At 35.5% G+C, this 22,227-nt stretch overlaps 1 protein-coding gene across 9 annotated transcripts in view; it reads right to left on the bottom strand.

The window, feature by feature from the left end:
- The window catches only part of SYT14 (synaptotagmin 14), a 260,002-nt gene that overhangs the window by 27,378 nt on the left and 210,397 nt on the right, over nucleotides 1-22,227 (bottom strand). For 5 of the 9 annotated variants that reach the window (XM_053209770.1, XM_053209772.1, XM_053209771.1 and 2 more), the window contains 3 exons: nucleotides 13,902-14,091; nucleotides 11,300-11,356; nucleotides 425-10,011 (listed from right to left, as the gene is read on the bottom strand). In XM_053209770.1, coding sequence (XP_053065745.1) covers nucleotides 9,698-10,011; nucleotides 11,300-11,356; nucleotides 13,902-14,091 — 561 coding nt within the window. In that variant the 3' untranslated portion in view covers nucleotides 425-9,697. Of the gene's footprint in view, nucleotides 1-424; nucleotides 10,012-11,299; nucleotides 11,357-13,901; nucleotides 14,092-22,227 lie in introns of those variants that run through there. The other 4 variants (XM_027074518.2, XM_027074514.2, XR_008293364.1 and 1 more) reach the window with 2 other exon arrangements.

Genomic DNA, 22,227 nt, shown 5'->3' with positions numbered 1-22,227 from the left:
GAGTCCAGCTAAAGATCCTGAGATCCTTTGAAAGCCACTTCGTTTCATTCTTGATTTATTTGTGAACTTTAAAGGAGATTATTTTAAAATGTTTAAAGTTGTCTGTAATCTATTTTCTTTGGAGGTCACATTTGACTTAGAATTAAAGAAAATGACTCAAACATTTTGATAGCAATATTTTATAGCACATTGAAATGAGAATCCTTTCAAACTGGAGATCTTAATAACATTTACATGTATCGATCCGATATTTGCTTATGTGATCAACATTATTTTGGGTAAAAATCCTATTAATGCTTATTTGTCCATGGTAAGAATCAGGGCTGATTTTTGAGCATGCTCATCTGAGAAGACAGATGCTTCCCATTCCAGGTGAGGGCTAAAAGGTGAAGAGATTTCTTACAGAAAGGTGAAGAGAAGGAACTTTTAAGCCACACAAAAATTTATTCTCTGGAAAACCAAACTGCCATTAAAATCTCCTTGGATTAATAATTTTAACAGTTTGTATATTGTTTACAGAGAGGTCAGCAATTTCTTTATGTAATACAATTATACAAAAGGGAAAAGGCACCGAGACAATCGGTGGGTAGATAGTAGAAAAGTAGACATGAGAATCAAACGCCACATACAGCACATTTTCAATTACATGAAAATGATTAAATATAAGCTCATTCTATAAAATGGGTCATTTCACACACGCATCTGTTTATATTTCTGACCCCAAGAGCAAATGAATTCTGGGACGATAGTACAACACTGTTGATAACCATACAGACACTTGTATATGTTAATAAGATCCATTAACGGTATACAGTCACTAGAAAATATGCTGGAGACAATTTAAGACCAAGGGAAATGTTAATCAGCAGTGCATTTCTTCAGGTTGTTTAACAGAGTTTTGCTCACAGAGCATTTAAACTTCATCACACTGTTATATCCATTATTAGAAAAATAAGTAAGAAAGCTCTGTAGAAACTATACTATTAAGGAAGCTTCTTTGCCTCAAAAAAAAAAAAAAAAAGAAAATAGGAAGAAAGGAAAGAAGCAAAGTAAGGGGATATTGAATATAAGATTCCGCTAACTGAATTTTCCATACAAATTACATTATTTTGAGAAATAAAGCACAATGCAAGAGTACTGAGCAGTGCTGAAGATGATGAGTTTTAGAAAAGGAATAGATCCTAACATTTATCAAGACCCTTAAAGCTCATATAATAACTGGTTCTTCATCAAGACTAATTGAACTGAAAAGGAACTTGGATAACACTTCTTCTTTCAAAATTCTAGTAGAAATCCAGCCAAAGGTTAGCTGTCCTCTCTATGATAGTTTTAAAGATTCCTCAAAATTGTTGCCACTATATTTTCACCACAAAAACAGAAATCATCTAATTCAAATTATGCAGAAACATTATAAATGAACTTTGTAATGCAAGCTGCTATTGGAAACTTTTCTCTTAGTAAATTTAAAGTAATTATTTATAATTTCAAAATACTGTTAGAAGTATCACCATTATTTTCTAGCTGTGCTTCAAATATTGTTTAAATATACTTAAATACTAAGCGAGCCGATTTATATGCAAAGCTACCCTGGTTTCCCCTCACAAAACAAATGTGACGTAATTATAGAATGTCGTAAATGTTCTCAATATTTATTCGGAAGGACTGCCCCAACAGAAATGTGCCATCTCCACGCCCTCCTCCAACACAAGCCTTCCTACGATGCCATGGTCTTTACTTCAGTTTTCCTTTTTTGAAATTCTGTCCAGTTACCATTAAAACCACAGCTTTTTAAGCGTTCCTCACAAAAATTAAAAAACAAAATGTCCAAGCAAAAGAGAGAAGACCAAAAGGAGGGAATTGGAGGAAATTTAGGACATAATGTCCTAAAATCTCAGTTTTGAGAAGCTGGCTTCCACTCCATTAGGATTAGAATCAGGGTTTATGGAGGGAGGTGGGTGGGGATGGACAAGATGGCTGATGGGCATTAGGGAGGGCACTTGCTATGATGAGAACTTGGTGTTGTATGTAAGTGATGAATCACTAAATTCTACTCCTGAAACCAATACGGCACTATATGTTAACTAGAATTTAAATAACAGTGAAAAAAAAGAGGATCACTTGTAGGTATTAAAGTTGCCATCCTACACCAGGGCTCTAAGATATTGTTCTTTTAGGCTTTAGGGGTCTTTTCTCTTATTGGTAGTTATGTATTAGTTTCATCAACACTAATGAAGGTTATGAACAGGAATCACTGGTGAGGACCTACCCCCAGCGTATAAAAGGTTTGGTTGTTACTGAAAACAATAGCGTGTGGAGGACGTGAGCACACTCAGAAACTGACAGACAAGTGCTGGTAAGAAGTTCACAGCCACCCCCTTCAACCAGATGTGAGGCAAGATAAGCAATCAGTCTTAGAGATATGGGAAAATTCCTATTTTTTCTCATTAGCACAGAATAGTCATATTTAATATTAACTGCTTAGATTTATGGAAATAAGCATTCCAGCAATATATGAATCTATAAACAAATTTCATAAGATTATTTTTTCAGTGTATAATGGGGTATTGCATTTCATGTATTGGGTATTCATTTTAAAAACAATGTGTCAGGTGAGAGATCACATGTTAAAGGAATAAACAGAAAGGTAGTAAGGGTTTTCTTTTTAAAGTAGTCTTGAATATTTAAAAGACAAGCTCAAACATCAAATACTAATCAGAATAATAAAGAAAAGGGTGAAGAAGGAAACTCAAATAATAGGACAATTTAAGATACAGACTGTCAGACTGACATTGAAATAATGTCAAAAATCTTGCAAAACTATTGCCATAGCAGTGACTTTGTTTTCAGTTATTTAGAAATATTTATGTGCTAACAGTTGAGATTCCATGATAAAATTGTGCCAAACTTTTGTTAGATTAATAATCAAGTTTCCTTCTCTGCCCCCAACCCACACAACATCCTAGAGTACTTCACACTCGTGGAGGCAAAGTACAACAATAATCACCAGAGCAACAGCTAACCTCTAGTGGCTACATATGACCATGCTTTGCTCTCTCTAGTCTTAGACAAAACTTGTCTGATCCCTGTGACTAAGGAAAAAAAAAAGTCCAGGTATCACTTTTCGATAGGTATTACTCAGCTTTGATGAACTCTGGTATTTAATGTGAATGCACATGAATGCAAGTGGGGGAGAAAGGCACAGAGGAAGAGAAAAAGAACAATTTTAAAAAGAAACATTATCTGTCTTAAATAAGTCAATAAATAAATAAAAATAAAATGAAACATACTTGTCTGAATGTGGAGAGAAAGAACTAGTTTCATTTTTGATAATGGGCTAATAATTCTAGTCTATTATACACTTTCACATTAAACTTGCATTATGACCAGACCAAACACAATGATACAGCAGCAGTTACAAAACAGCCCAATTCCATACCACATTATTTCAAATACTCAATTAGCTGCATTTTTCAGTGGGTTAATCACAGATCTTTGTTGGGGGAAAAAACTTCCAACATGTAAAATATATTCACGCAAAATATTACACCAGAGAAGAAGGTACAGCGACATTTTAAATGACGGAAAACAGAAACTCAGATGAACCTAATACACAGCATTTATCTTTAGAGACGAGAAAGACCCGAGGCTGCTGTATCAACTTGATATTTGAAATAAAAGATCCTAAGAAAGAGCAAAAACCATCAAGGAAATAGAGATTAGACAAGAGGTGACAGAAACACTGGTGTTGCCAGTGAAGAATCCAGGATGAGTGTGAAGACAGAGAAGCCATTTAAGATGACAATAAAAGGCAACAGACCTTATTCTACACAGGAATGAAAAATGCCACCACCTTCAGCTGTTAACTACAAAACTTACCTACAGGTCAGTCTCATTTCAAGGAGAATACTGACAGAGAGAGACAGAGAGGCAAATATCTCCTCAAACTCTCTGCCTTGTATTTATCACTGTAAAGGCAGTTCACAGGGAAATATTTGAATAATAATCCAAAGTAATTTTCAGGAATCATAAAACCAACATAATAGAATTTATTATACCAAGGAACACTTTGAAAAAGTTATGTTGAATGTGAAAGTACAGGGACTCATGATTAAATATCGCTTTTAATGTTTTTATTAAATATTTTTCTTTTTAAGGAAGCACAAATAAAAGATCAAAAGCACTAATCCTAGTCTTAACGTCACTCTTATTTATCACAATTACACTTAAATTTAATCTGTGGATGCTGAAACATTGCTGTCAGTAATTCTCTATCATGAGCTCAATATTCTACACCAAGGTAACTCAGGCAGAATTTCCTGGGAAGCTTAATAAAATACAGATTCATAGGTTTCACTCCAGACCAAATAAAACAAAAATCTCTGGAGGTGGGGCTTTGGAATACAAATTAAGCTCTCAAAATAATTCTTAAAACACACGATAGTCTGGGGCACACTACAGTTGTTTCAAATTTTGCCCTTGGAGAGAATATATTCCTTGATGGCAATATAATCTGTGTTTATTCTTTAAGATCCAACTAAAGGGTAATTTTCTCCAGGAAGATTTTTCTGATCCCATGTTGTACTCCTCTACTAAATGTGTATCATTCTGCGGCTATCTTCTCACCTTCGGATGCAAGCTTTGTGAGGGCAGAGACTTTGTCTATCTAATATACTATCTCTGCATCTGGAGCACTTAGAATAATACATTACACATAGTAGGTGCTCTTATAAATATATGTAAAATAAAGGAATAAATAAATCCATGCACTGCATAAAATTCATAAAAAACGGAGACCTATATAACAGTATCATTGATTTCTTCTGTAGGAAATTTAGCTCGATTCAGTATTTATTATGTGCCTACTATGAGCACAGGGCACATAAAGATAGTAAGACAAGGCATTAACTCATATTAAGGGAGAAAGAAAAACATATAATAAAATAAGCTGTAATGCGGTTAAACCTTAGTAATGAGTATGTAAGAAACATAAATAAAGTACAATGAGAGCACAGAGGAAGACAGAAGTCATTCCTCTCACCACTGATATGGGCGAGATACCTGCTAAAGGATACAGGATATCTCCTTCATGGGGTCGAAAGGGGATCATATACAATTAAAGTATCTTGGATTCCCAAAACTGGACAAGGAGAACAAATTGATTAACATACTTTCAGAATATAAGCACAGGCTAAACTTGTGGAGTAAATTAATCTCCAAGTCCCTGGAAATCAAAGTCATCTACAAACTATCACACAGAAGTACCATTTATATCCTGAGAAGAAAAAAAAAATCTGATCTTCTTTTCTTCTTTGCCTTGTATTTCTCTTTCCCAAGCTCTGTTTTGTTCTTCTCTTTTTCCAGTTCTGCCATTCCATTTAGGTGGGTGGCATTACTGGTGAATATAATGTTGTTCTGTTTTTCTTGCAACTGGTAAAAAGGGGTGCGATTGCAGTATGTGTAGTATAGGTTTTAGAGTAATTTACAGCTGGATTCTAATCCTCGATCTACTATTTGCTTACTGGATGACCTTGGGCAAGTCTGCCTAACCCCTATGCTGCAGTTTCTTCGGCTATAAGATGTGAAAATATTACCTAGTTCATAGCACTGTTGTGAGAATCAAACAAAATAATAAGTTACTACGCTAGAACTTAATTATAGAAGTTACCATCATCTTATTAGACATTTTGGTGGGCACAGATGTTACTTTAAAGTTAATTTAAAAAATGTCTCATAATGTATTTAACTTTCTGCTCAATATGGAGTTTGACTGGTGACGATAATGATGGCTACCTCCAGTGCAGGCCATAGGTGAACCGGGAATGGTGAATGGAAAAAAACAAAACAAAACAAGAAATAAAGCCTTTTGGATAATAATTATCAGTGTGAAATAATGTAATAACTATCAACGAGAAAAATCTCTATGAATTGACCATCTAGTCCTTGTGGGCAAACGGCAATTTTATGTGGGTGGATTTGTGTCATTTCTATTCACACCTGGAAAAATTTGATGACTACTGCTCTTACTTCATCTAAAATTTATACCTTCAAATAGCCTCTCAGTTCACTTGAAAAGCTATGATATCATTTGGTTTCCATCGTCATCTTAAAGACCATCCTTAATTCTATGACCTATTCCCCCATTGGTGCTATCTTACTTTGCGGTCATTGATTATGCTTCCGATTCACTTGATAAATAAATGAAAATAACGATGTGGTATTGAGAAAATGATTTAACATGTAGCCCTGGTCATCTGCACTAGGCTGGATGAAACCACCCTACCAGGCCCTACACCTAAGCATGCATATGCTAATCAAGGCAGCTTAGATGTTTTCTTACTGGTTTTTCCTTTTTAAAATCATGGTCCAATTTATTACTTTTGTCACTAAATACAACATTATTGAGAATTCACTGGATACATAGCAGTAAGATAGTCAAACGGATTTCACACAAAATGTGGACAGTACAGAAGACACAAGGTTACAGAAGAAAGCCTCTGAAAGGTAAGAGGATAGTATACTAACCAAATTTTTTACTGATTTGAAACACACTTTGTTTCCTGGGCAGTAATAAATGACTACGTTTTGCAGCTCATCTGGGAGACAGATAAAGCCTCTAATTCCAGGCTCAGAAGCTCCCATGAATGCCAGTCAATTGCCATATTTGGACTATCTCACTTTATTAAAGAACTTAGGGGGTTTTAAGAGAACAATAAGAAAGTGGGTTGTCTTTCTCACAAGTTTCTGAGACAACACCTGCTGCCCACCAGTGGGCTCCTATTTGCTGTAAATCACTGAGATATAAGATTTTGCCTTTATGCTTTCATGCAAATTTAAGCACACAAAAGAGCAGTAGTACTGTCTTGTACATTAGATTCAGTAGAGTGAAGTGGGTCTCTTGAGACCTATCTAATCTTTTTCTAAAAGAATAGACAAATTTGGGGGAGTAATTACTCTAAGTTGTGTCAATCCACAAGGTACAAAGATATATATTTTGCTGTGTGTGGAGGAGAATGGCAGCAAATAGCACCCAAAACCAAATTTAATTTCTAGTAAATACAGAGAGGAGAAAAAACAATCCATAAACTTGATCAATGGGTTTCTAATTAATTAGTTATCTGAAAAAGCCAGGGCACCTTCACCTTTTCGTGTGTGTGTGTGTGTGTGTGTGTGTGTGTGTGTGTATGTGTGTAGTATGCATGTAGGTGTGTGTGTATACAGATACACGTACACATAATTCATAATCTTTGAGGACTTGGCAGCTGGGGTGGAGGTAGGGTCCTTCATGAAAAGTTTTAAAATTGTTGATTAATTTTTAAGTCATTGGACTTGATATCTACACCAGATAACCCCATAAAGATAGATCAAAGCACATGCACAATTCTGGACCGAGTCTGCAGAAAGACAGATTTAGCAAATAACAGCTAGTTAGGTCTTTCCATCAGTGAAGGAGAAAGCACCACACTGGTCTCATAATATGTCTGATTATTGATTAGGCTTTGTCACAGCTACAAATATGACTCTTCTCATTAAGAAGATCTCAGTTCTTAATAATGCAGTCCGTTGTTGTGAAGCCAGAAGAGATACTTGTAGCACTGAATGCTTAAATCCAGTTTCCCAGTAAGGTCTGCGTTCCCTAACCCCACCCCACCTTTAAATCTCTTTCCACTGTTGAAAATATGTATGCGAGAGAGTTCACCATTTGATGCACATTCTAACTTTATAACTTAACTCATCTATAAAAAAACCTGGAAAACACTTATTAGTGTAACAATAAAAGAATAGATCTTTCCCTTTAATGCAACTCTGTAACATACATTCTTAAACCTCATGTCACCCAATATGGCATTTGTATTTTATCTTCTAATTCATGTTATGAATGCAGAGAGCTGCCATTTTTTAAACTAAAAAATATTAGGAGTTCACTGTCTTTTTGGATTTCTTTTAAGGCCTTTTCAGTAGAGCCAAGCTGATGTGATACTGTCTATGCATGGTTTTGTTATTGTGGTAATAACAGGTCCTAGCTTACCATAATATATAGTACTAAGTTGGGTCTGGGAACAATGGCATAGTGCTTTTTGGTAATTGGTAAATAGTATGTTTTTGTCTAGTTTAATTAGAAATCAGAAAGAGAGAAAGAAAATATTTTTCATATATACAAAACATTCTATTTAATAAAGTATATGCATAAAATTATATACTGGGTAAGAAGCGAAATTAAAAAGAGAAGAGCTTATAATATTCCTGATTAATAAGAGTTCTAAATATAAAACCAACAAATGGAAACGCCTTGCCATTTAAAAAAATTAGCACATTATACAACTTTTACAGACTTCAGAGGAAATAAAGATCTTGTGACACTGTTCTGAGGAATCTTTACATTTATAAAAATCGAAGGCCTAATTTTGCAAATACAACTTTCAAGCTGTATGAGCAAATTTAACTTACATGAAAGGCACAGGATGACATCACGTTGAAGAACGTATCTGTAAATTTCATAAAATCCAGTCACAAGTCACTAGAAATTTCATAAGGAATCTCAGAACTGTTTTTAGTATGATGTTCTGACTCAAACTGAGAACAGGAGAGTCTTTATATCACAAGTACAAATTCAAGAGTGAAGAAGACTGAGAGAGAACAGTTTCTTATTTGAATGCTACCTGCTTTATGCAGTGTTGTTTACGAAGTTCTCAGAGCAGATAATTAAAATTAAAATTCTCTTGAACTTGAATTGTTTTCGATTTTCAACAGCTTATCTACTATTTTTTTTAGTTTGTAAAAAATGTATTTTCACGTTACTACAATTTTAAAGAGTCAGTCGTGGAAAGAAATGTTAAAGTCCTGCTCTATTAGCTTCCTACATTGGAATACAGGAATACAGAAAGTGCTTTCAACAGAAAGTTACGTAGTTCTACAGGACAACCTGTCTAAAAGACTTGCAAGGGACCAGTACAGGGACTGGGTCTCTTTGGATCAGGCAAAAGCAGAGGCAAATGAAGAAATGAGCTTTTTTTTTTTCCAAAGTGACATATAAAAAAAATTCCTTTATGAAAATGAAGACTCGCTTGCACTTAAGATTTAGTGCTATTAAGAAGAACTGAGGCACAAGGAAACTAAGTGCACAAAGGAAAAATATCTGAAATGAAAGTGTTTTCTATGTAATTGAAACCCTTCGCCGTTAGATATGCCTCATGACAGAGCTGGAGACGTACTTCTTCAGATTAAAGAACATTACCAACCCCAGGGACAAGCCAGTCAAAATACGTGTTTCCTGGTTAGCGTTTGCGGGGGGCGGGGGCGGGGGCGGCAGGGGGGGGGGGGAGAGGACACTACAACAGTGTTGCAACTAAGGATTCTGATTTTAAAAAATCGGTTACAATTTTTATTTTTCATGAAAGTCCTGGCTCTTTGCGAAAGTGAAATTAACTTCAAACCAAAAGCATGTTCTTAAAACTCTGGAGAACTGTTAACTGTGATGATGTAAGTTTCTCATTTCCCAAACAAGCTCTACCAGAGACACATCTTCTCTTCCTTTATGTCAGGATTAGACGCTCTTTCCACACAATTTAAAGCATTCTGGTAGAAGGTTGAGGATGACGCTCCAAAGAACAGCTCTTCTAATGGTGACTAGGTAAAAACAGTAATGCTGCAATCAGAAATAATGCTGCCTTGGACTGTAATTGCTTGTTTATCCTATTCCTCATGACTCTAGTAACGCATGCCATCTACACACTTGCTGTCCCTTCGACTCTTTCATTTCAGTCCAGTGATTGAGCTCCTCTTCTCCAGAGCTGTTCAGACCTAAAGAAATCCAGCCTATCATCTCTTTCCTTTTCATGCTGCGTTTGTTATACACAGACAGTATGAGTGTCACATCAGAAAGTTGAAACAGGGCCACTTGAAAAACAAATGTTTCCTTGTATACTGGATTAGGCTGCCCTCTGCGGATGGATGTCTTGCATTTGGACATCTCTTGACCCATGGAATTCAGGAGAGTTAATTTAACATACGTATCTAAGGAAAAAAACAACAACATACCACAAATATCATTTGAAACAAACTCAAGACACCTTACTTGTGACATCTGCCAAGAACATTAAGTATTTATACTTTATAAGGATATGGTGTATACCATGTTTCATGGAATTTCAACTGATTCCATTTTGATGTAGATGCTTATTCAATGTGCCAAGTACAGAGAATGCTAGGTAGGCAGAAAATCTTTTGTGGGTCATAATATCTTAACCTCGCTATTTCTACGTTATGGTTAGAATTTAAAGGTATACCTCATAATCCTTCCTCCACCCTCCCACCCTCCGCTTCCCCTCTCCCCCACCCCCGCTCCCCAGCCTTGACCTCCCACTCCCACCCCTGTCCAACCCCATCCCCGTTTAGCTTCACTAAGCAGGACGTCATAGCATTAATAAACACTTAGCAAGCTCAATTAGCCACAACACTGTAAAGCATTCCACTGTGTTTTCAGAGAATAAGAATAAACAAACAAATAGAAATGAAGGCAAATGGAAAAGAGGAAAAGAAGACAAGAATGCAAAGATGACATCAAAACAGCTTAGGATGAAATGTCAAAAAAATCTCTGCATGGATGTGGTTTTTAAATATATTTTAAAAACATTTAAAAGGGCCAAAATGAAGCCAAATGCATTAGGGTTCAAAGTTTAGCAAATCAAGTAAAACTTTCTCCTGGTTTCATGCAAGAGTACATTTAATGTGCTTTTTGGGTAGTTAAAATAAATACTACAGGGATTCTTTTTTGGCATAATTGAATGTGAAATTTAAAGTATGGTATTCTTAACTATTTTCATGAATTAGAAAAAAAACTGATGTGATGTTTCGTGTACAAAGTGAAACATAACAGTTCATCGCCTGGTTATTTGGAAGATAAACCCTCTCTTCAAACAACTGTGTTTTCAAGTTGGTTAGACTCATGCAAATGACCTTCAGCATGGTGATCCATCATGTGTACTTCATATCAAAATTTCAATTAATTTTAATGACAATTGCAATATTTCTCATGAAATATCTATTATATGAATCAAAATACAATAAATGAAAAATAAAACCTTTAATTTAAAAAGTTTTGCTTATTTTATACATACTCTGAATACCATCATCCATAATCAGAGATAAATTCTAAGTTAGTTTTATTTAAAGTACCACAGATAATAAATGTGCATTTTGTTTTGGAAACCAACATGGTGGACAGCTTCACTGCTGGCAAGTTTTAGGGTATTTTGTTTTTGCATGAAAAGACAACATCCAATTAGCCTCTACAGGAACTCACCTCGGATTATATAAACCTGTCCACCTATCAAGTGTTTTAGACAACAGAACAGTCCATCTGACAACAGGGGGTGGAAAGCAGTAAAAGAAATAATGACCAGATGTCAATTGTTGGGTGAAAGAGGGTCAAAGGTTAGAATTAAAGAGGAAACACTGTTCACTGGGGTGGAAGAACACAAAACTTCAGCATTTTAATTGAGGCAGAGGGCTGAACAAAAGGGTTGCTGGGTAAATTTCATGGCATGAGAATTTTTAAGGTCATTGTGTAATCTTAAACAAAAATTACACTGTCTTAAAGGGGGACATCTTTATAATGATATCCTCTTGGTCTAAAGCACATTGAACATAGAATCATGCAAATTATCAGACTATAAAAGACTGAATAAAAGTCATTATGTAATTATTATTATGCTAAGTTTTGAAGTCTATCCATGCAATATTAAATATTTCAAATACTTCTATTACTTTCAATGTAATATAAAGTTAAGTTAAACAAAAGAAAATAGAACTGTCAAAATTTTTGCTCTTGAATGTCCCCATGTTTCTTTCGATTATTCAGTCAATAACACAGTTCAAGGCCTACAACCAGGTATATACAAAGGGTCACCATCTTATATAATGTATACAGTATACAACAAACTGATACATTACTTTATAAATACTCCACTTCTTACAATTAATTTTAATGTTGACTTTTTTACCTACTAGCTGCTTCCCAGTTAACACCATTAACCACCCTGATGCTGACGATCTAATTCTAAAATAGGATTGTTCTATTTTAAATTGTTTTATTCTATGAATTGTTCTAACTAACCCTTACCTACTCTAAGTTTGGATGCATTATAACCTCTCGCCCTGTTTATTATCCACCCCCGCTCTCTTCATTTTAGCTCTGGTTAGTGTTTCTCTGTTTCTATCAGAGTGGGTACAGCAAGGACAGAAAGGCAAGCATATCATTCCATTCTGCTATTTTTCAGTATTTCAAACTGAGTATTTGTCAAAAAATCAAACTGTTAGCTAAAGCACAAATGGCAAACTGATAGCTGCTGGCCGGATGTAACCCCACATACTTATTTTGTTTATCTGTTACAGTGTTCAGAAGTTTTCGATTTGAATGTCTTGAGGCTGGGCATGCATGCTTGCATCTGGCATGTGCCTCACCATGCTCCTTATCTCCTGCCTGCAAAGTTTGTTCATTTAAGGTACTTTCCAGGCCAGGCCACGTGAGTTTGCATTCTAAATAGGTATCAATAAAGATAACCCTGGCCACACTTCCAAAGTTGTTTATTCTAGTAATTGCTTCCTTCCCCCCTCTGAATTGGGGGACAATAATAATTCCATCCCTCTTTTATGCACCTTCGTCTGACTTCAGTCTTAGATAACCCTGTGAAAGACACAGCCTTAATTTCACATATGAGGAAACAGACTTAGGGAGAGTTAGGTTATTCATCCAAGGGTAGAAATATACACATAATTTTGGCCTTCTGACTTTTAATTCAGGAAGAGATACATTCCATGATGTCTGTAAGAAGCAAGGTTTCCAATGTTACTTAGGGAAAATCAAATATATTTTTATGACTTTTCACTTAAATTGAAAAGACAATGTTTAGGACATTGGGAGGTAAAGTTCATTTAATTCAAGGGTAGAAAAAGTTTCCCCTCCAATAATTATTTAATACTTGGAGTAAAAGATGGCTTTTAAGCAAGTCTGTGGGAAATCTTTAAGCAAATTTAAGGTGGCCATTACTAGTTAAGATTTCCTTTCAATTGTTTAGGGCACTAACAGCCTTAATTTTAGAGAAGTATAAAGAAGCTGCTACATTCCTAGCTTATTTCTACAGATATCAATAAACATTTAGGGAGGTGTACTGACAGTCTCTCTGTACTCCCATAATCCGCCCCCATGCCTGTGAGCGGGAAGAGAGACAAGGAAAGGGGAGTGAAAGGCATAGGGACCAGAGCAGAGGCATACCTTCTCACTTTCCTTTCCTAGTGTCTAGGGGAAATATCAAACTATTCCTTATTCTGTTTGTCCTGGTAAAGGCAAAGCCACGCCATTTAAGAAAAGACTGCAGGCAGTACCAATTTATAACATTAAGGGAGGAAAACTGTGAAGAAGCAGTTTCTTCTTAAATTATCACAGGGGAGAAAAGAGAAAAAAATATAGAAGTATAAACATTAGTTCATAGTACTGCATGCAGACAGAAAACACAACATCAATCTTAAGTTGACAACAACAGCCATACAGATTCCTGTGATCGTATCTGTGGAATATTATTAACTTTAAAAAAAACCTGAAACTTTTTCTAGCACTGGAAGATAATGGCTATGATAGGGATAATTTATTCGGCAGGCACTATGAAAAATTAAAAGTCTTGTCTCCTTACAATTAATATTTTGAATTTCAAATTTTTCTACTTCCCAAATGACTGGAAATAGAAAGCATGAAACAGATTAGCTGCTGATTATTACACCATTTCATTTTGATCAGTTAAGACTAAATGATAGGACTGAGGCCCTTAACACTGAGAGTCCCATAAGTGCAGGAAACAGAAGAATTAAAAAAAAAAATTTTTTTTTTTTTTTTTTTTTTTTTTACTCACTGGGTGGTCTGTTTGCTGCCAAGTTTTTGAAGTGGCTGCCTTTTATCACTTCTGCTGATAGCCTGCCAGTTGTGGCATTGTAAAGCAGGCCAATGAGGATTTCTGGAACGGAGCCATGTTCAAGAGACTGGCATGAGGATGTACTTTCGCTACAGGACATTTCTGACATGCTCATTTGGGAGTCACAGCCCTGTAATCAAGAATGAAATCTTTATAGTATTTTGAAAAAAAAGAAAAAAAAAGATATATTAAGAGATACAGCATAAATGCTGTGTCATTACAATTGGGTAAATCACAAGAAAGACAAGAGCTGCAAGCAAAATTCCCAAAAAGCTAGATTCGAAGTGTTGTTCTTAGCATATTTTAGTCTCTGGATCTCTTTTCATTACACAGCAGTCAAAGAAATAATAGGACATGAGTAGGTTTCATAAATCCCCATGTATTTATATACAGATCAGAAAGGACAAACTTCTTAAACTCATAGGTGTCAGTGAACTATTTTTGGAATGTGAAAAATTGTTGTTTAAAGACTTATTAACCTTAAAGACTGACACAGACTTAGACTCAATTACATTAAGCATAAATGTCTTTACTGTGTCTTTAATGACACAGAGTGGAAAACTTTGATTAAATAAACAAGACAAAAACTTCTGCTACTTGTAAGTCAATATGTAAAACTGAGATATAGAAAGTTTAAAAGGATGGGAAATAACTTATCATGCAAATAATAACCAAGAGAAAATTGGTATAGATAGATCAGTATAAGTCAAGGTTAGCTTAAAGGCAATAACCTCTACTAGAGAGGAAGAGTAAGCTCAATTTGAACTTTCATTTTACCAGGAAGATAAGGTAACTCCAAATTTGCAAGCACTTAGTAACAGGTGCTTAAAATACAGAAAGCAGAATTTGCCAGAACTAGAAAGAGAAGTAGGCAAATCAACAACTAATGGGGATAACTTGAGCATACTTCTTTCAGTAACTGACCAAACAGATAGACAAATAAATGCAGTAAAAATGTAGAAGATGTGAATATCACAATAAGCAAAACTGACCTAAGGGTAATCTGTAGAACACCATACCCCACAACTATGAAATACACATTTTTTCAAGCACACAGTGGTAGTTTTACAAAACTAATTACAAAAATAAAGCAAAGAGCAAAGATTTTTAAATGGCAGGACTCTTTCAGGATAGGTCTTTTAATCAGGTAGAAATCAAAACTATCTTCTAGTAAAGAGGAAAAAGTGCCCTATATATTTGGAAATAGCCCATGGTAACTAAATGATAATGAAGACAAGTTATCAGAAAAGAGTAATAAAAATAAACACTGGAGAGTCCAATTTAAGAAGAAAGAGAGAAGGCACAAAAAACAGGAATGAAAACAGAGACGTCACTACCTATGCTATGGATTATAAAAACATAAAAGGAAGGTAAAAAAAATTTTCTTCCAACAAATTTGAAATTCTGATGAAATGGATAGATTCCTGGAAAACTACAACTAACCAAAATGCACACAAGAAGAAATAAAGTATCTAAATAGTGTTACTGAAAAAATTGAATTTATAACTAAAAACCTTTCCAAAACAAACAAAAAACAAAACTAAAAAACTGTAGGTAGATGGCTTCACTGGTGAATTCTAATTAATACTGCTAATCTTATGAAAACTCTTCCAGATGGGGAAAGAGGAAACACTCTCCAGTTTTACTTCAAGAATCTAGCAAAACCTTAAAGACAAAGCCTGACAAGGACATTATTTAAAAAAAAAAATTACAGGATTTTCTCATTCATGAACTTTGATTTCAAACCCTAAATAAACAACTGGCAAACCAAATCTAGCAATATATAATATCATACTTAATAGAAAAATTTTTGGATGTTTCCCCTTTGAAATTGGGGATGTGACAATAATGCCAACCATTACCACTTCTAGTTAACATTGTAGTGGAGATTCTACTCAGTGAAGCCTTACTGAGCCTTACTAGCCTTACTTAGCTCACTAAGCCTTACTAGCCTTACTAATAAAAGAAAGGAAGAGAAGAGAAGAGAAGAGAAAAAGAAGAGACGAAAAGAGAAGAGAGGAGAAGAGGAGAAAAGAGGAAATGAACGAAAAGGAAGTAAAAGAAAAGGAAAGGAAAGCTATGGAAAGCCTTACTAGCCTTCTAAGGGCAAGAAAAGAAAAGAAGGGAAGGGAAAAAGAAAAGAAGAGAAGAAAAGAGAAGAGAGGAGAAGAGAAAAGAGGAAATGAAGGAAAAGGAAGTAAAGGAAAAGGAAAGAAAAGCTATGAAAAAAAGATTTGGAGGGGAGGAGATAAAACTCCTTATGTGCCTATTATGTAACTATGTGTACCTGAAATCTAAACAAGTGCACAGATGAATTACAATTGCATACAAAGATAAAAATTATAAATCAACACATTGTTATATACCAACTAAACTTTGAAAATACAATTTATTCAAAAATAGCATCTGTTAGAACATAAGATATAAAATATCCAGGAATGAATGTACAAATGATATGTGAGGCCTCTACATAGAAAACTATGAATATTACTGAGGCAAACTGAGAAGTGCTACATAGATATACCACATTAATGTATTAGAAAGCCCAATTTTGTTATATCCTCTCCAGATTGACCTGTAGATTAAATGCAGTAACAGTCAAAATCTCAATAGGTTTCTTTGTGGAGCTTGACAAACTAATCCTAAAGTGCTCATGGTATACACATACAATGCAGGATTATTCGCCCTTAAAAAAGAAGGAAATCCTGCCATTATGTGACAACATGGATGAACCTGGAGGACATGAGGCTGAGTGAAATAAGCCAGGCACAGACAAATACTGCATGATTCCACATACATGAGATATCTAAAAAAGTCACACTCACAGAAGCAGAAAGCAGAATGTTGGTTGCTGAAGGGTGGGGGTAGTGGAATGAAGAGGTGCTGTTCAATGAGCATAAAGTTACAGTTATGCAAGATGAATAAGTTCTAGAGGTCTGCTGTACGACCCAGTGCCTGTAGTTAACGATACTGTGTTGTATACTTACGCATTTGTTAAAGGGTGGACATCGTGTTAAATGTCCTTTTTACCAAAATATAATATAATGAAATGGCATGAAATAAAAATACATGGCAGAATGCCCTGTTCTACTGAGTATCTACTGACTATCAAAATTTATTATAAAGTTACATCATTTAAGACAATGTGACAAAAACAATGTACAACAGACTATCAGAATAGAAAGACCACAAATTAACCTAGGCATACACAGACACTTAATTTACAAGAGTGGAACCACAACGCAGTGGGGAAAGGATCATAACGAATAGTGCTAAGACAACTGGCTATCCACCCAGAAATCAATGAAAACTAACCCCTACTTCAAAACATGCCAGAAAGTCAATTCTGAATCTAAATATAAAAAGAAAAATGATAGGGGCACCTGGGTGGGTCAGTCAGTTAAGCATCTGACTCTTGATTTTGAGTCAGGTCGTGATGTCACAGTCTGTGGGACTGAGCCCTGCATGGGGCTCTGTGTTGACAGTGTGGAGCCTGCTTGGGATTTTCTCTGTTCCTCTCTCTCTGTCCCTTCGTCTCTCTCTCTCTTTCTCAAAATAAATAAAAAAAACTAAAAAAAAGCAAAATGATTAATCTATATGTTAACATAGGGGATCATATTCATGATCGCAGGGTAGGGAAAGACTTCCTACAGAGGTTACAAAAGCATTAATCATAAAGGAGAAGTTTGGTGAATCTGACAAAATTAAAATTAAGAATTTCTAAGCTTCAGCAGAGACTTTTACGATGGCAAAGAGGCAAACAATCAGTTGTGAGAAGAGGTCTACAACACATATAGTTAACAATCAGCTCAAATCCAGAATATGTAAAGAACACTTATAAATCAATAAGAAAATGACAACGCAATATAAAAGTGAGGAGACATCTGAACCAGCAATTTCACAGAAGAATAGCCAATGAAATATATGAAATGTTGTTCATTAGTAATCAGGGAAATGGAAATTAAAACCATGAGGTATCAATGCACAACAAACAGCCTAAAATAAGAGTGTGGTGAGTTCACAGAGCAATGGGAACTTACATGTTCCTCTGGTGGTAAAGTAATATGGCTTTTAAAAATGTTAAAAATACACTTACCTTATGACATGGCAATACATACCCATCAGAAATATGTACCATGTTTATCAAAAGCCATATGAAAGAATGTCCATAGCAACATTATTCACAAGGGCCCCAAACAGCAGAAAGGATAAATAATCTGTGGTGACTTCATACAATATAGCAACAATACTGTACATATACAGCAACGGAAACTAATTATAACTACATTTACAAACATGACTTAGAGTGAAAAATGCTGAACCTAAACGGATACTTGGCTGTGTAATTTCATTTATGTAAATTTCAAAAACAGCAACCACACACACAAACAAAACAAAACAAAACCAAAAACAGAAGAACAGACAAAACTGAACCACAGTATTTCCAATGCATGAATAAGTGGTAATACTATAAATCAAGCAAGCAAGTGATTAATATAAAAGTCAAAATTGTGGTTAACTCTAGGGGTGGGGAGAGAAGGTACAGTGATTGGGAAGGGCATGCTGGGGCTAGCTGCGGGTACTGGTAATGTTTTATTTCTTGCCCTGGATTGCAGTTACATGGGTAGTACATTTCTGTTTTTCACACTTTTCTAAAGTGTGCTGGATTTCAGAAGACAAAGGTTTAATGAAAGAATTATATGATACAAGTATATAATATATACACAAATTAATGTACAGTGATAAAAGTAAACATTTAAGACTTTATTTGAAGATTCCTAAGAGGATTAACTCCACAAGTTCCACAAAAAAAGATGATAATGCTTTTTTCTATAATGGACTTCCATATTTAAAATATATTAGATGTAGATTTTCAGATTTAAAAAAAAATCTAAAAATGTTTTATACAAATCCTCATGTCTGAGTCTACAGTTGGCTATATAAGTAATTAAGGAGAATTAATACACACCTGGAAACTGAATTAACTCACTGGACTAGTATTTAGATGGAAAAGTCTCATCTTTTCAAATTTAACTCTAAATCATAGAGGAGAAAGTCAAAAGGAATATACATCTTGTATTTCTAAATCATGGGTACACAAAACACACAGTTTGGTATGTTTTCATGACAGTTGGAGGAAGAAACATAATTTTAGTAAGTTTCAATTAGGATATATCATCACTTATGAAAATAGTGTCAAAAACATGCTCAAGCACATTTGGTGCATTTGCTACATTAGGCTATTACACTAGCAGCATCTGTTAGAATATTGTGAGATACATTTTTCATAATATAGTATTTTTCACATTAACCTACTGTCAGATATAATAAGATGTGAATCTAATATTTTCTTATTAACACAGAGGTCACATTGCCCATTTTGAGCAACAAAGCGATGTACCAAGAAAGTCCTGGAAAAGGCTTTTCTTGCTTCTAAGGAAAACAGCCAACTTCAGTCCTCACTTTACTGCTATAAAAATGTCCTTGTCTCCAAGCCCAACAGAAAAGCAAGAGTGATAAGATCCTTGGTGATCACATTCTATTTCAGTAAGCCCCGCTGAAATACAGTAGTGTTTAACACAAAAACCAAAACCAAAAACCAAAAACAAAAAAACCAAACCCCAAAACCCTCAACAACCACTATTGTCTAAAGGAATTCATTCTGAATTTATTTAGCACCTTAGGAAAAGTGCCAATCTCAAGGTCCTCCCATTGTCATCAGTGTAATGCCTATCCAATACTGGCACAGGTGTGGCAGTCCAAGGAGATCACGGAGCACATCAGAAACAGTGTCGAGTAACTATATAAACAGACTAACTGCAGTAAAGGCAAATTAAATACAGATACTGCATACCCCAGTGGCATCTTTCCTCTCACTGTCCCTCAGGGCATGCTGCTCTGTTCAGTGTGTACTCAGGAATCTCTACTCTCTCTGCAGAACCCATCATTAATTTATAATTGGGGCTTGCCCAGGTTGAAGTAACTGCAGGTGATTAACCCAAAGTCAAACAAATCCCAATCATAATTAGGTCTACCTAAAGGAGTTGTCCCACAGGCTCCCCAAAGTGAAAGTATATCTTCTTTCCACCTAAGATAGTTTTTTTTTTAATTTCTTTTTCATACTTCCTCTCCTTCCCCCCTGAGTCCTCTGCCCTAGGGTGGAGGATTATAAGCAATTCTGTGAAAGTAGAAAAAAGTCTATTTAATTTTTCAGAGAAATGAATAAACTCTATATAATGTTTACCATAAGCAGAATTAGTGCTTATGACAGCCATCACACATCCTTAATGGTGTCAATAGGTTAAAATTAGGTGGGAGCTTGCAAAGATAGAGGAAAAAAAAACCCTAAGATTAAAAAACAACATAATTCCTATTAAGGAAATGTACTGGGCTTTTTATTAATACTAAACTGATTCCATCTTACTTGGAACCACTTAAAGTATTTTTAAGGTAAAACTGCTGAGCTGAGCAATGATAATTGCTATAAATTTGAGTAGTTTGTTGAATTTATTTTCACTGTGGCTGGAAGATATTCTCTAGTTTTTAATGTAATTTGCACATGAAAGGCTTCCACGACACTTTTCTGAAAATGGGGTGATGAGGGCACAGAGGGTGCTGACGTGTGACAAGAAGGAAGTCACCTACTGCAGGGTTGGAGCCAGCTGGTGTCATCTCTAACAGCACCTTCCCTCCTCAGGACCCTTTCCCAGCCCCGGTTACTCAACTTCTATCAGGCTAGGTAAGCCAGAGGCAATTGCAGCAAAGAGAAAGCAAGAACAGCATAACCGCTCCAAACCTTGCCCCAATCCAGTGTAAAGGAGACCCATGCTGTGTTCTAGTAGCGGTAAAGACACCAAGTGACTCCAAAGGATAACTTACAAGTGAGCTACGGATGGATGGAGAGCTGAAATTTCAGGGTAGTGTTGGAATCAGGATCCTTCTGGTTGCAAGTGACAGAAAATTCAGCTTTAACTTAAGCAGAACAAGGGAATTTATTGGCATCTGTAACGCAACAGTGAGTAAGGTAGCTTCAGGTACTCACTGATCTACACCTTAACCTTGGTCCCCAGGAACTGGTTCTCCTTATCCGTTTTTCAGCTGTGTTCCTCAATTTGACTTTACTCTCAGGTGGACACTTTCCTTCCTAGTTGCCAGGTAGTGTTCAGCAGCTCTGAGTGTTGTAGGAAAGAGGAAGGCAGCATCCTGACTGCTTCAAGCAAAACTCCAGAACTTGCTAGTCAGGGCCCATGAAGATTTAATTCCAGGGCTTTGGAATAAAGTTACTTCATCAGGAGTACAAGGGCAGGCTGGTCTCCCAAGCAAGATCTGGATACTGGGGCCGCAAGAAGAGATATGTACGCTAGGTTGTTTGTGTCCGCTTTTCCTCCGCTTGGCCCCTCTAAGAGGATGTTCTAAGAGGAACATCACCCATGCTACCGAGGAGCTGCTTATGTTGTTGCTGTTGCTCTAATTGTGACTACCTCCCTCATGATCTTTGCTGGGTTCGGTCTGCAGTCATCTGGCTTGCAATAGCCAAGCAGGAGGAAAAGTGGTTCAGTGAAAGGGAATGTTACTACACTCCTGGAGCACAGCTTTGACATTCAGGTTAGATAATGGAGAGTGGAAGGAAAACTAGTAAATTCGCACTTTCTCTTTCATAAAGTTTTTTTTCATATCAACACTGAAAACTTAATGCATTGAGGTTTAAGATAAAAGGAAAATTAATTGTAAAATAAAAACAAAATATTTTATATTAACAATACCTGACTACAGCATCACGTAGAGATGGTCATGCAAAATTCCTGCTCTGATTAAGATGTATTGTATATATGGGTACACACATGTATGTACATATATGCACATATTATTTTTCTTGCTGCATTCAATATGAACATATGTAATCTGGCATTCTTGTATATATGCTTGTGAGATTGGCTTATAAAGTTTATAGATTTTTCTCACACTGTCAAATAACTCTTATGCCATATAAACTATTTCAGAGGATGCAAAGGAAAAGTACTCAACTTCTCTTTTGAGACTTGTATAATTTTGACATCAACTAGACAAAAAGAACATAAGAAATTACAAACCAATCTCACTTATAAACATACATGCAGAAATCCCAAATTAGACATTGTTGAGTTTAGCGAAAATATATACTTATGCACATATACATATATAATCATATACATATACACACACACATATATGTTTTTTATCAAACTGGTATTATTCTGGGAGAGTTATTTGTTCAGTGAAGTTGGGG

This window comes from Acinonyx jubatus, chromosome E4 (assembly GCF_027475565.1).
Source record: "Acinonyx jubatus isolate Ajub_Pintada_27869175 chromosome E4, VMU_Ajub_asm_v1.0, whole genome shotgun sequence".
NCBI classification, from domain to species: Eukaryota; Metazoa; Chordata; class Mammalia; order Carnivora; family Felidae; genus Acinonyx; species Acinonyx jubatus.
This window is presented reverse-complemented; position numbering and strand designations above follow the sequence as displayed.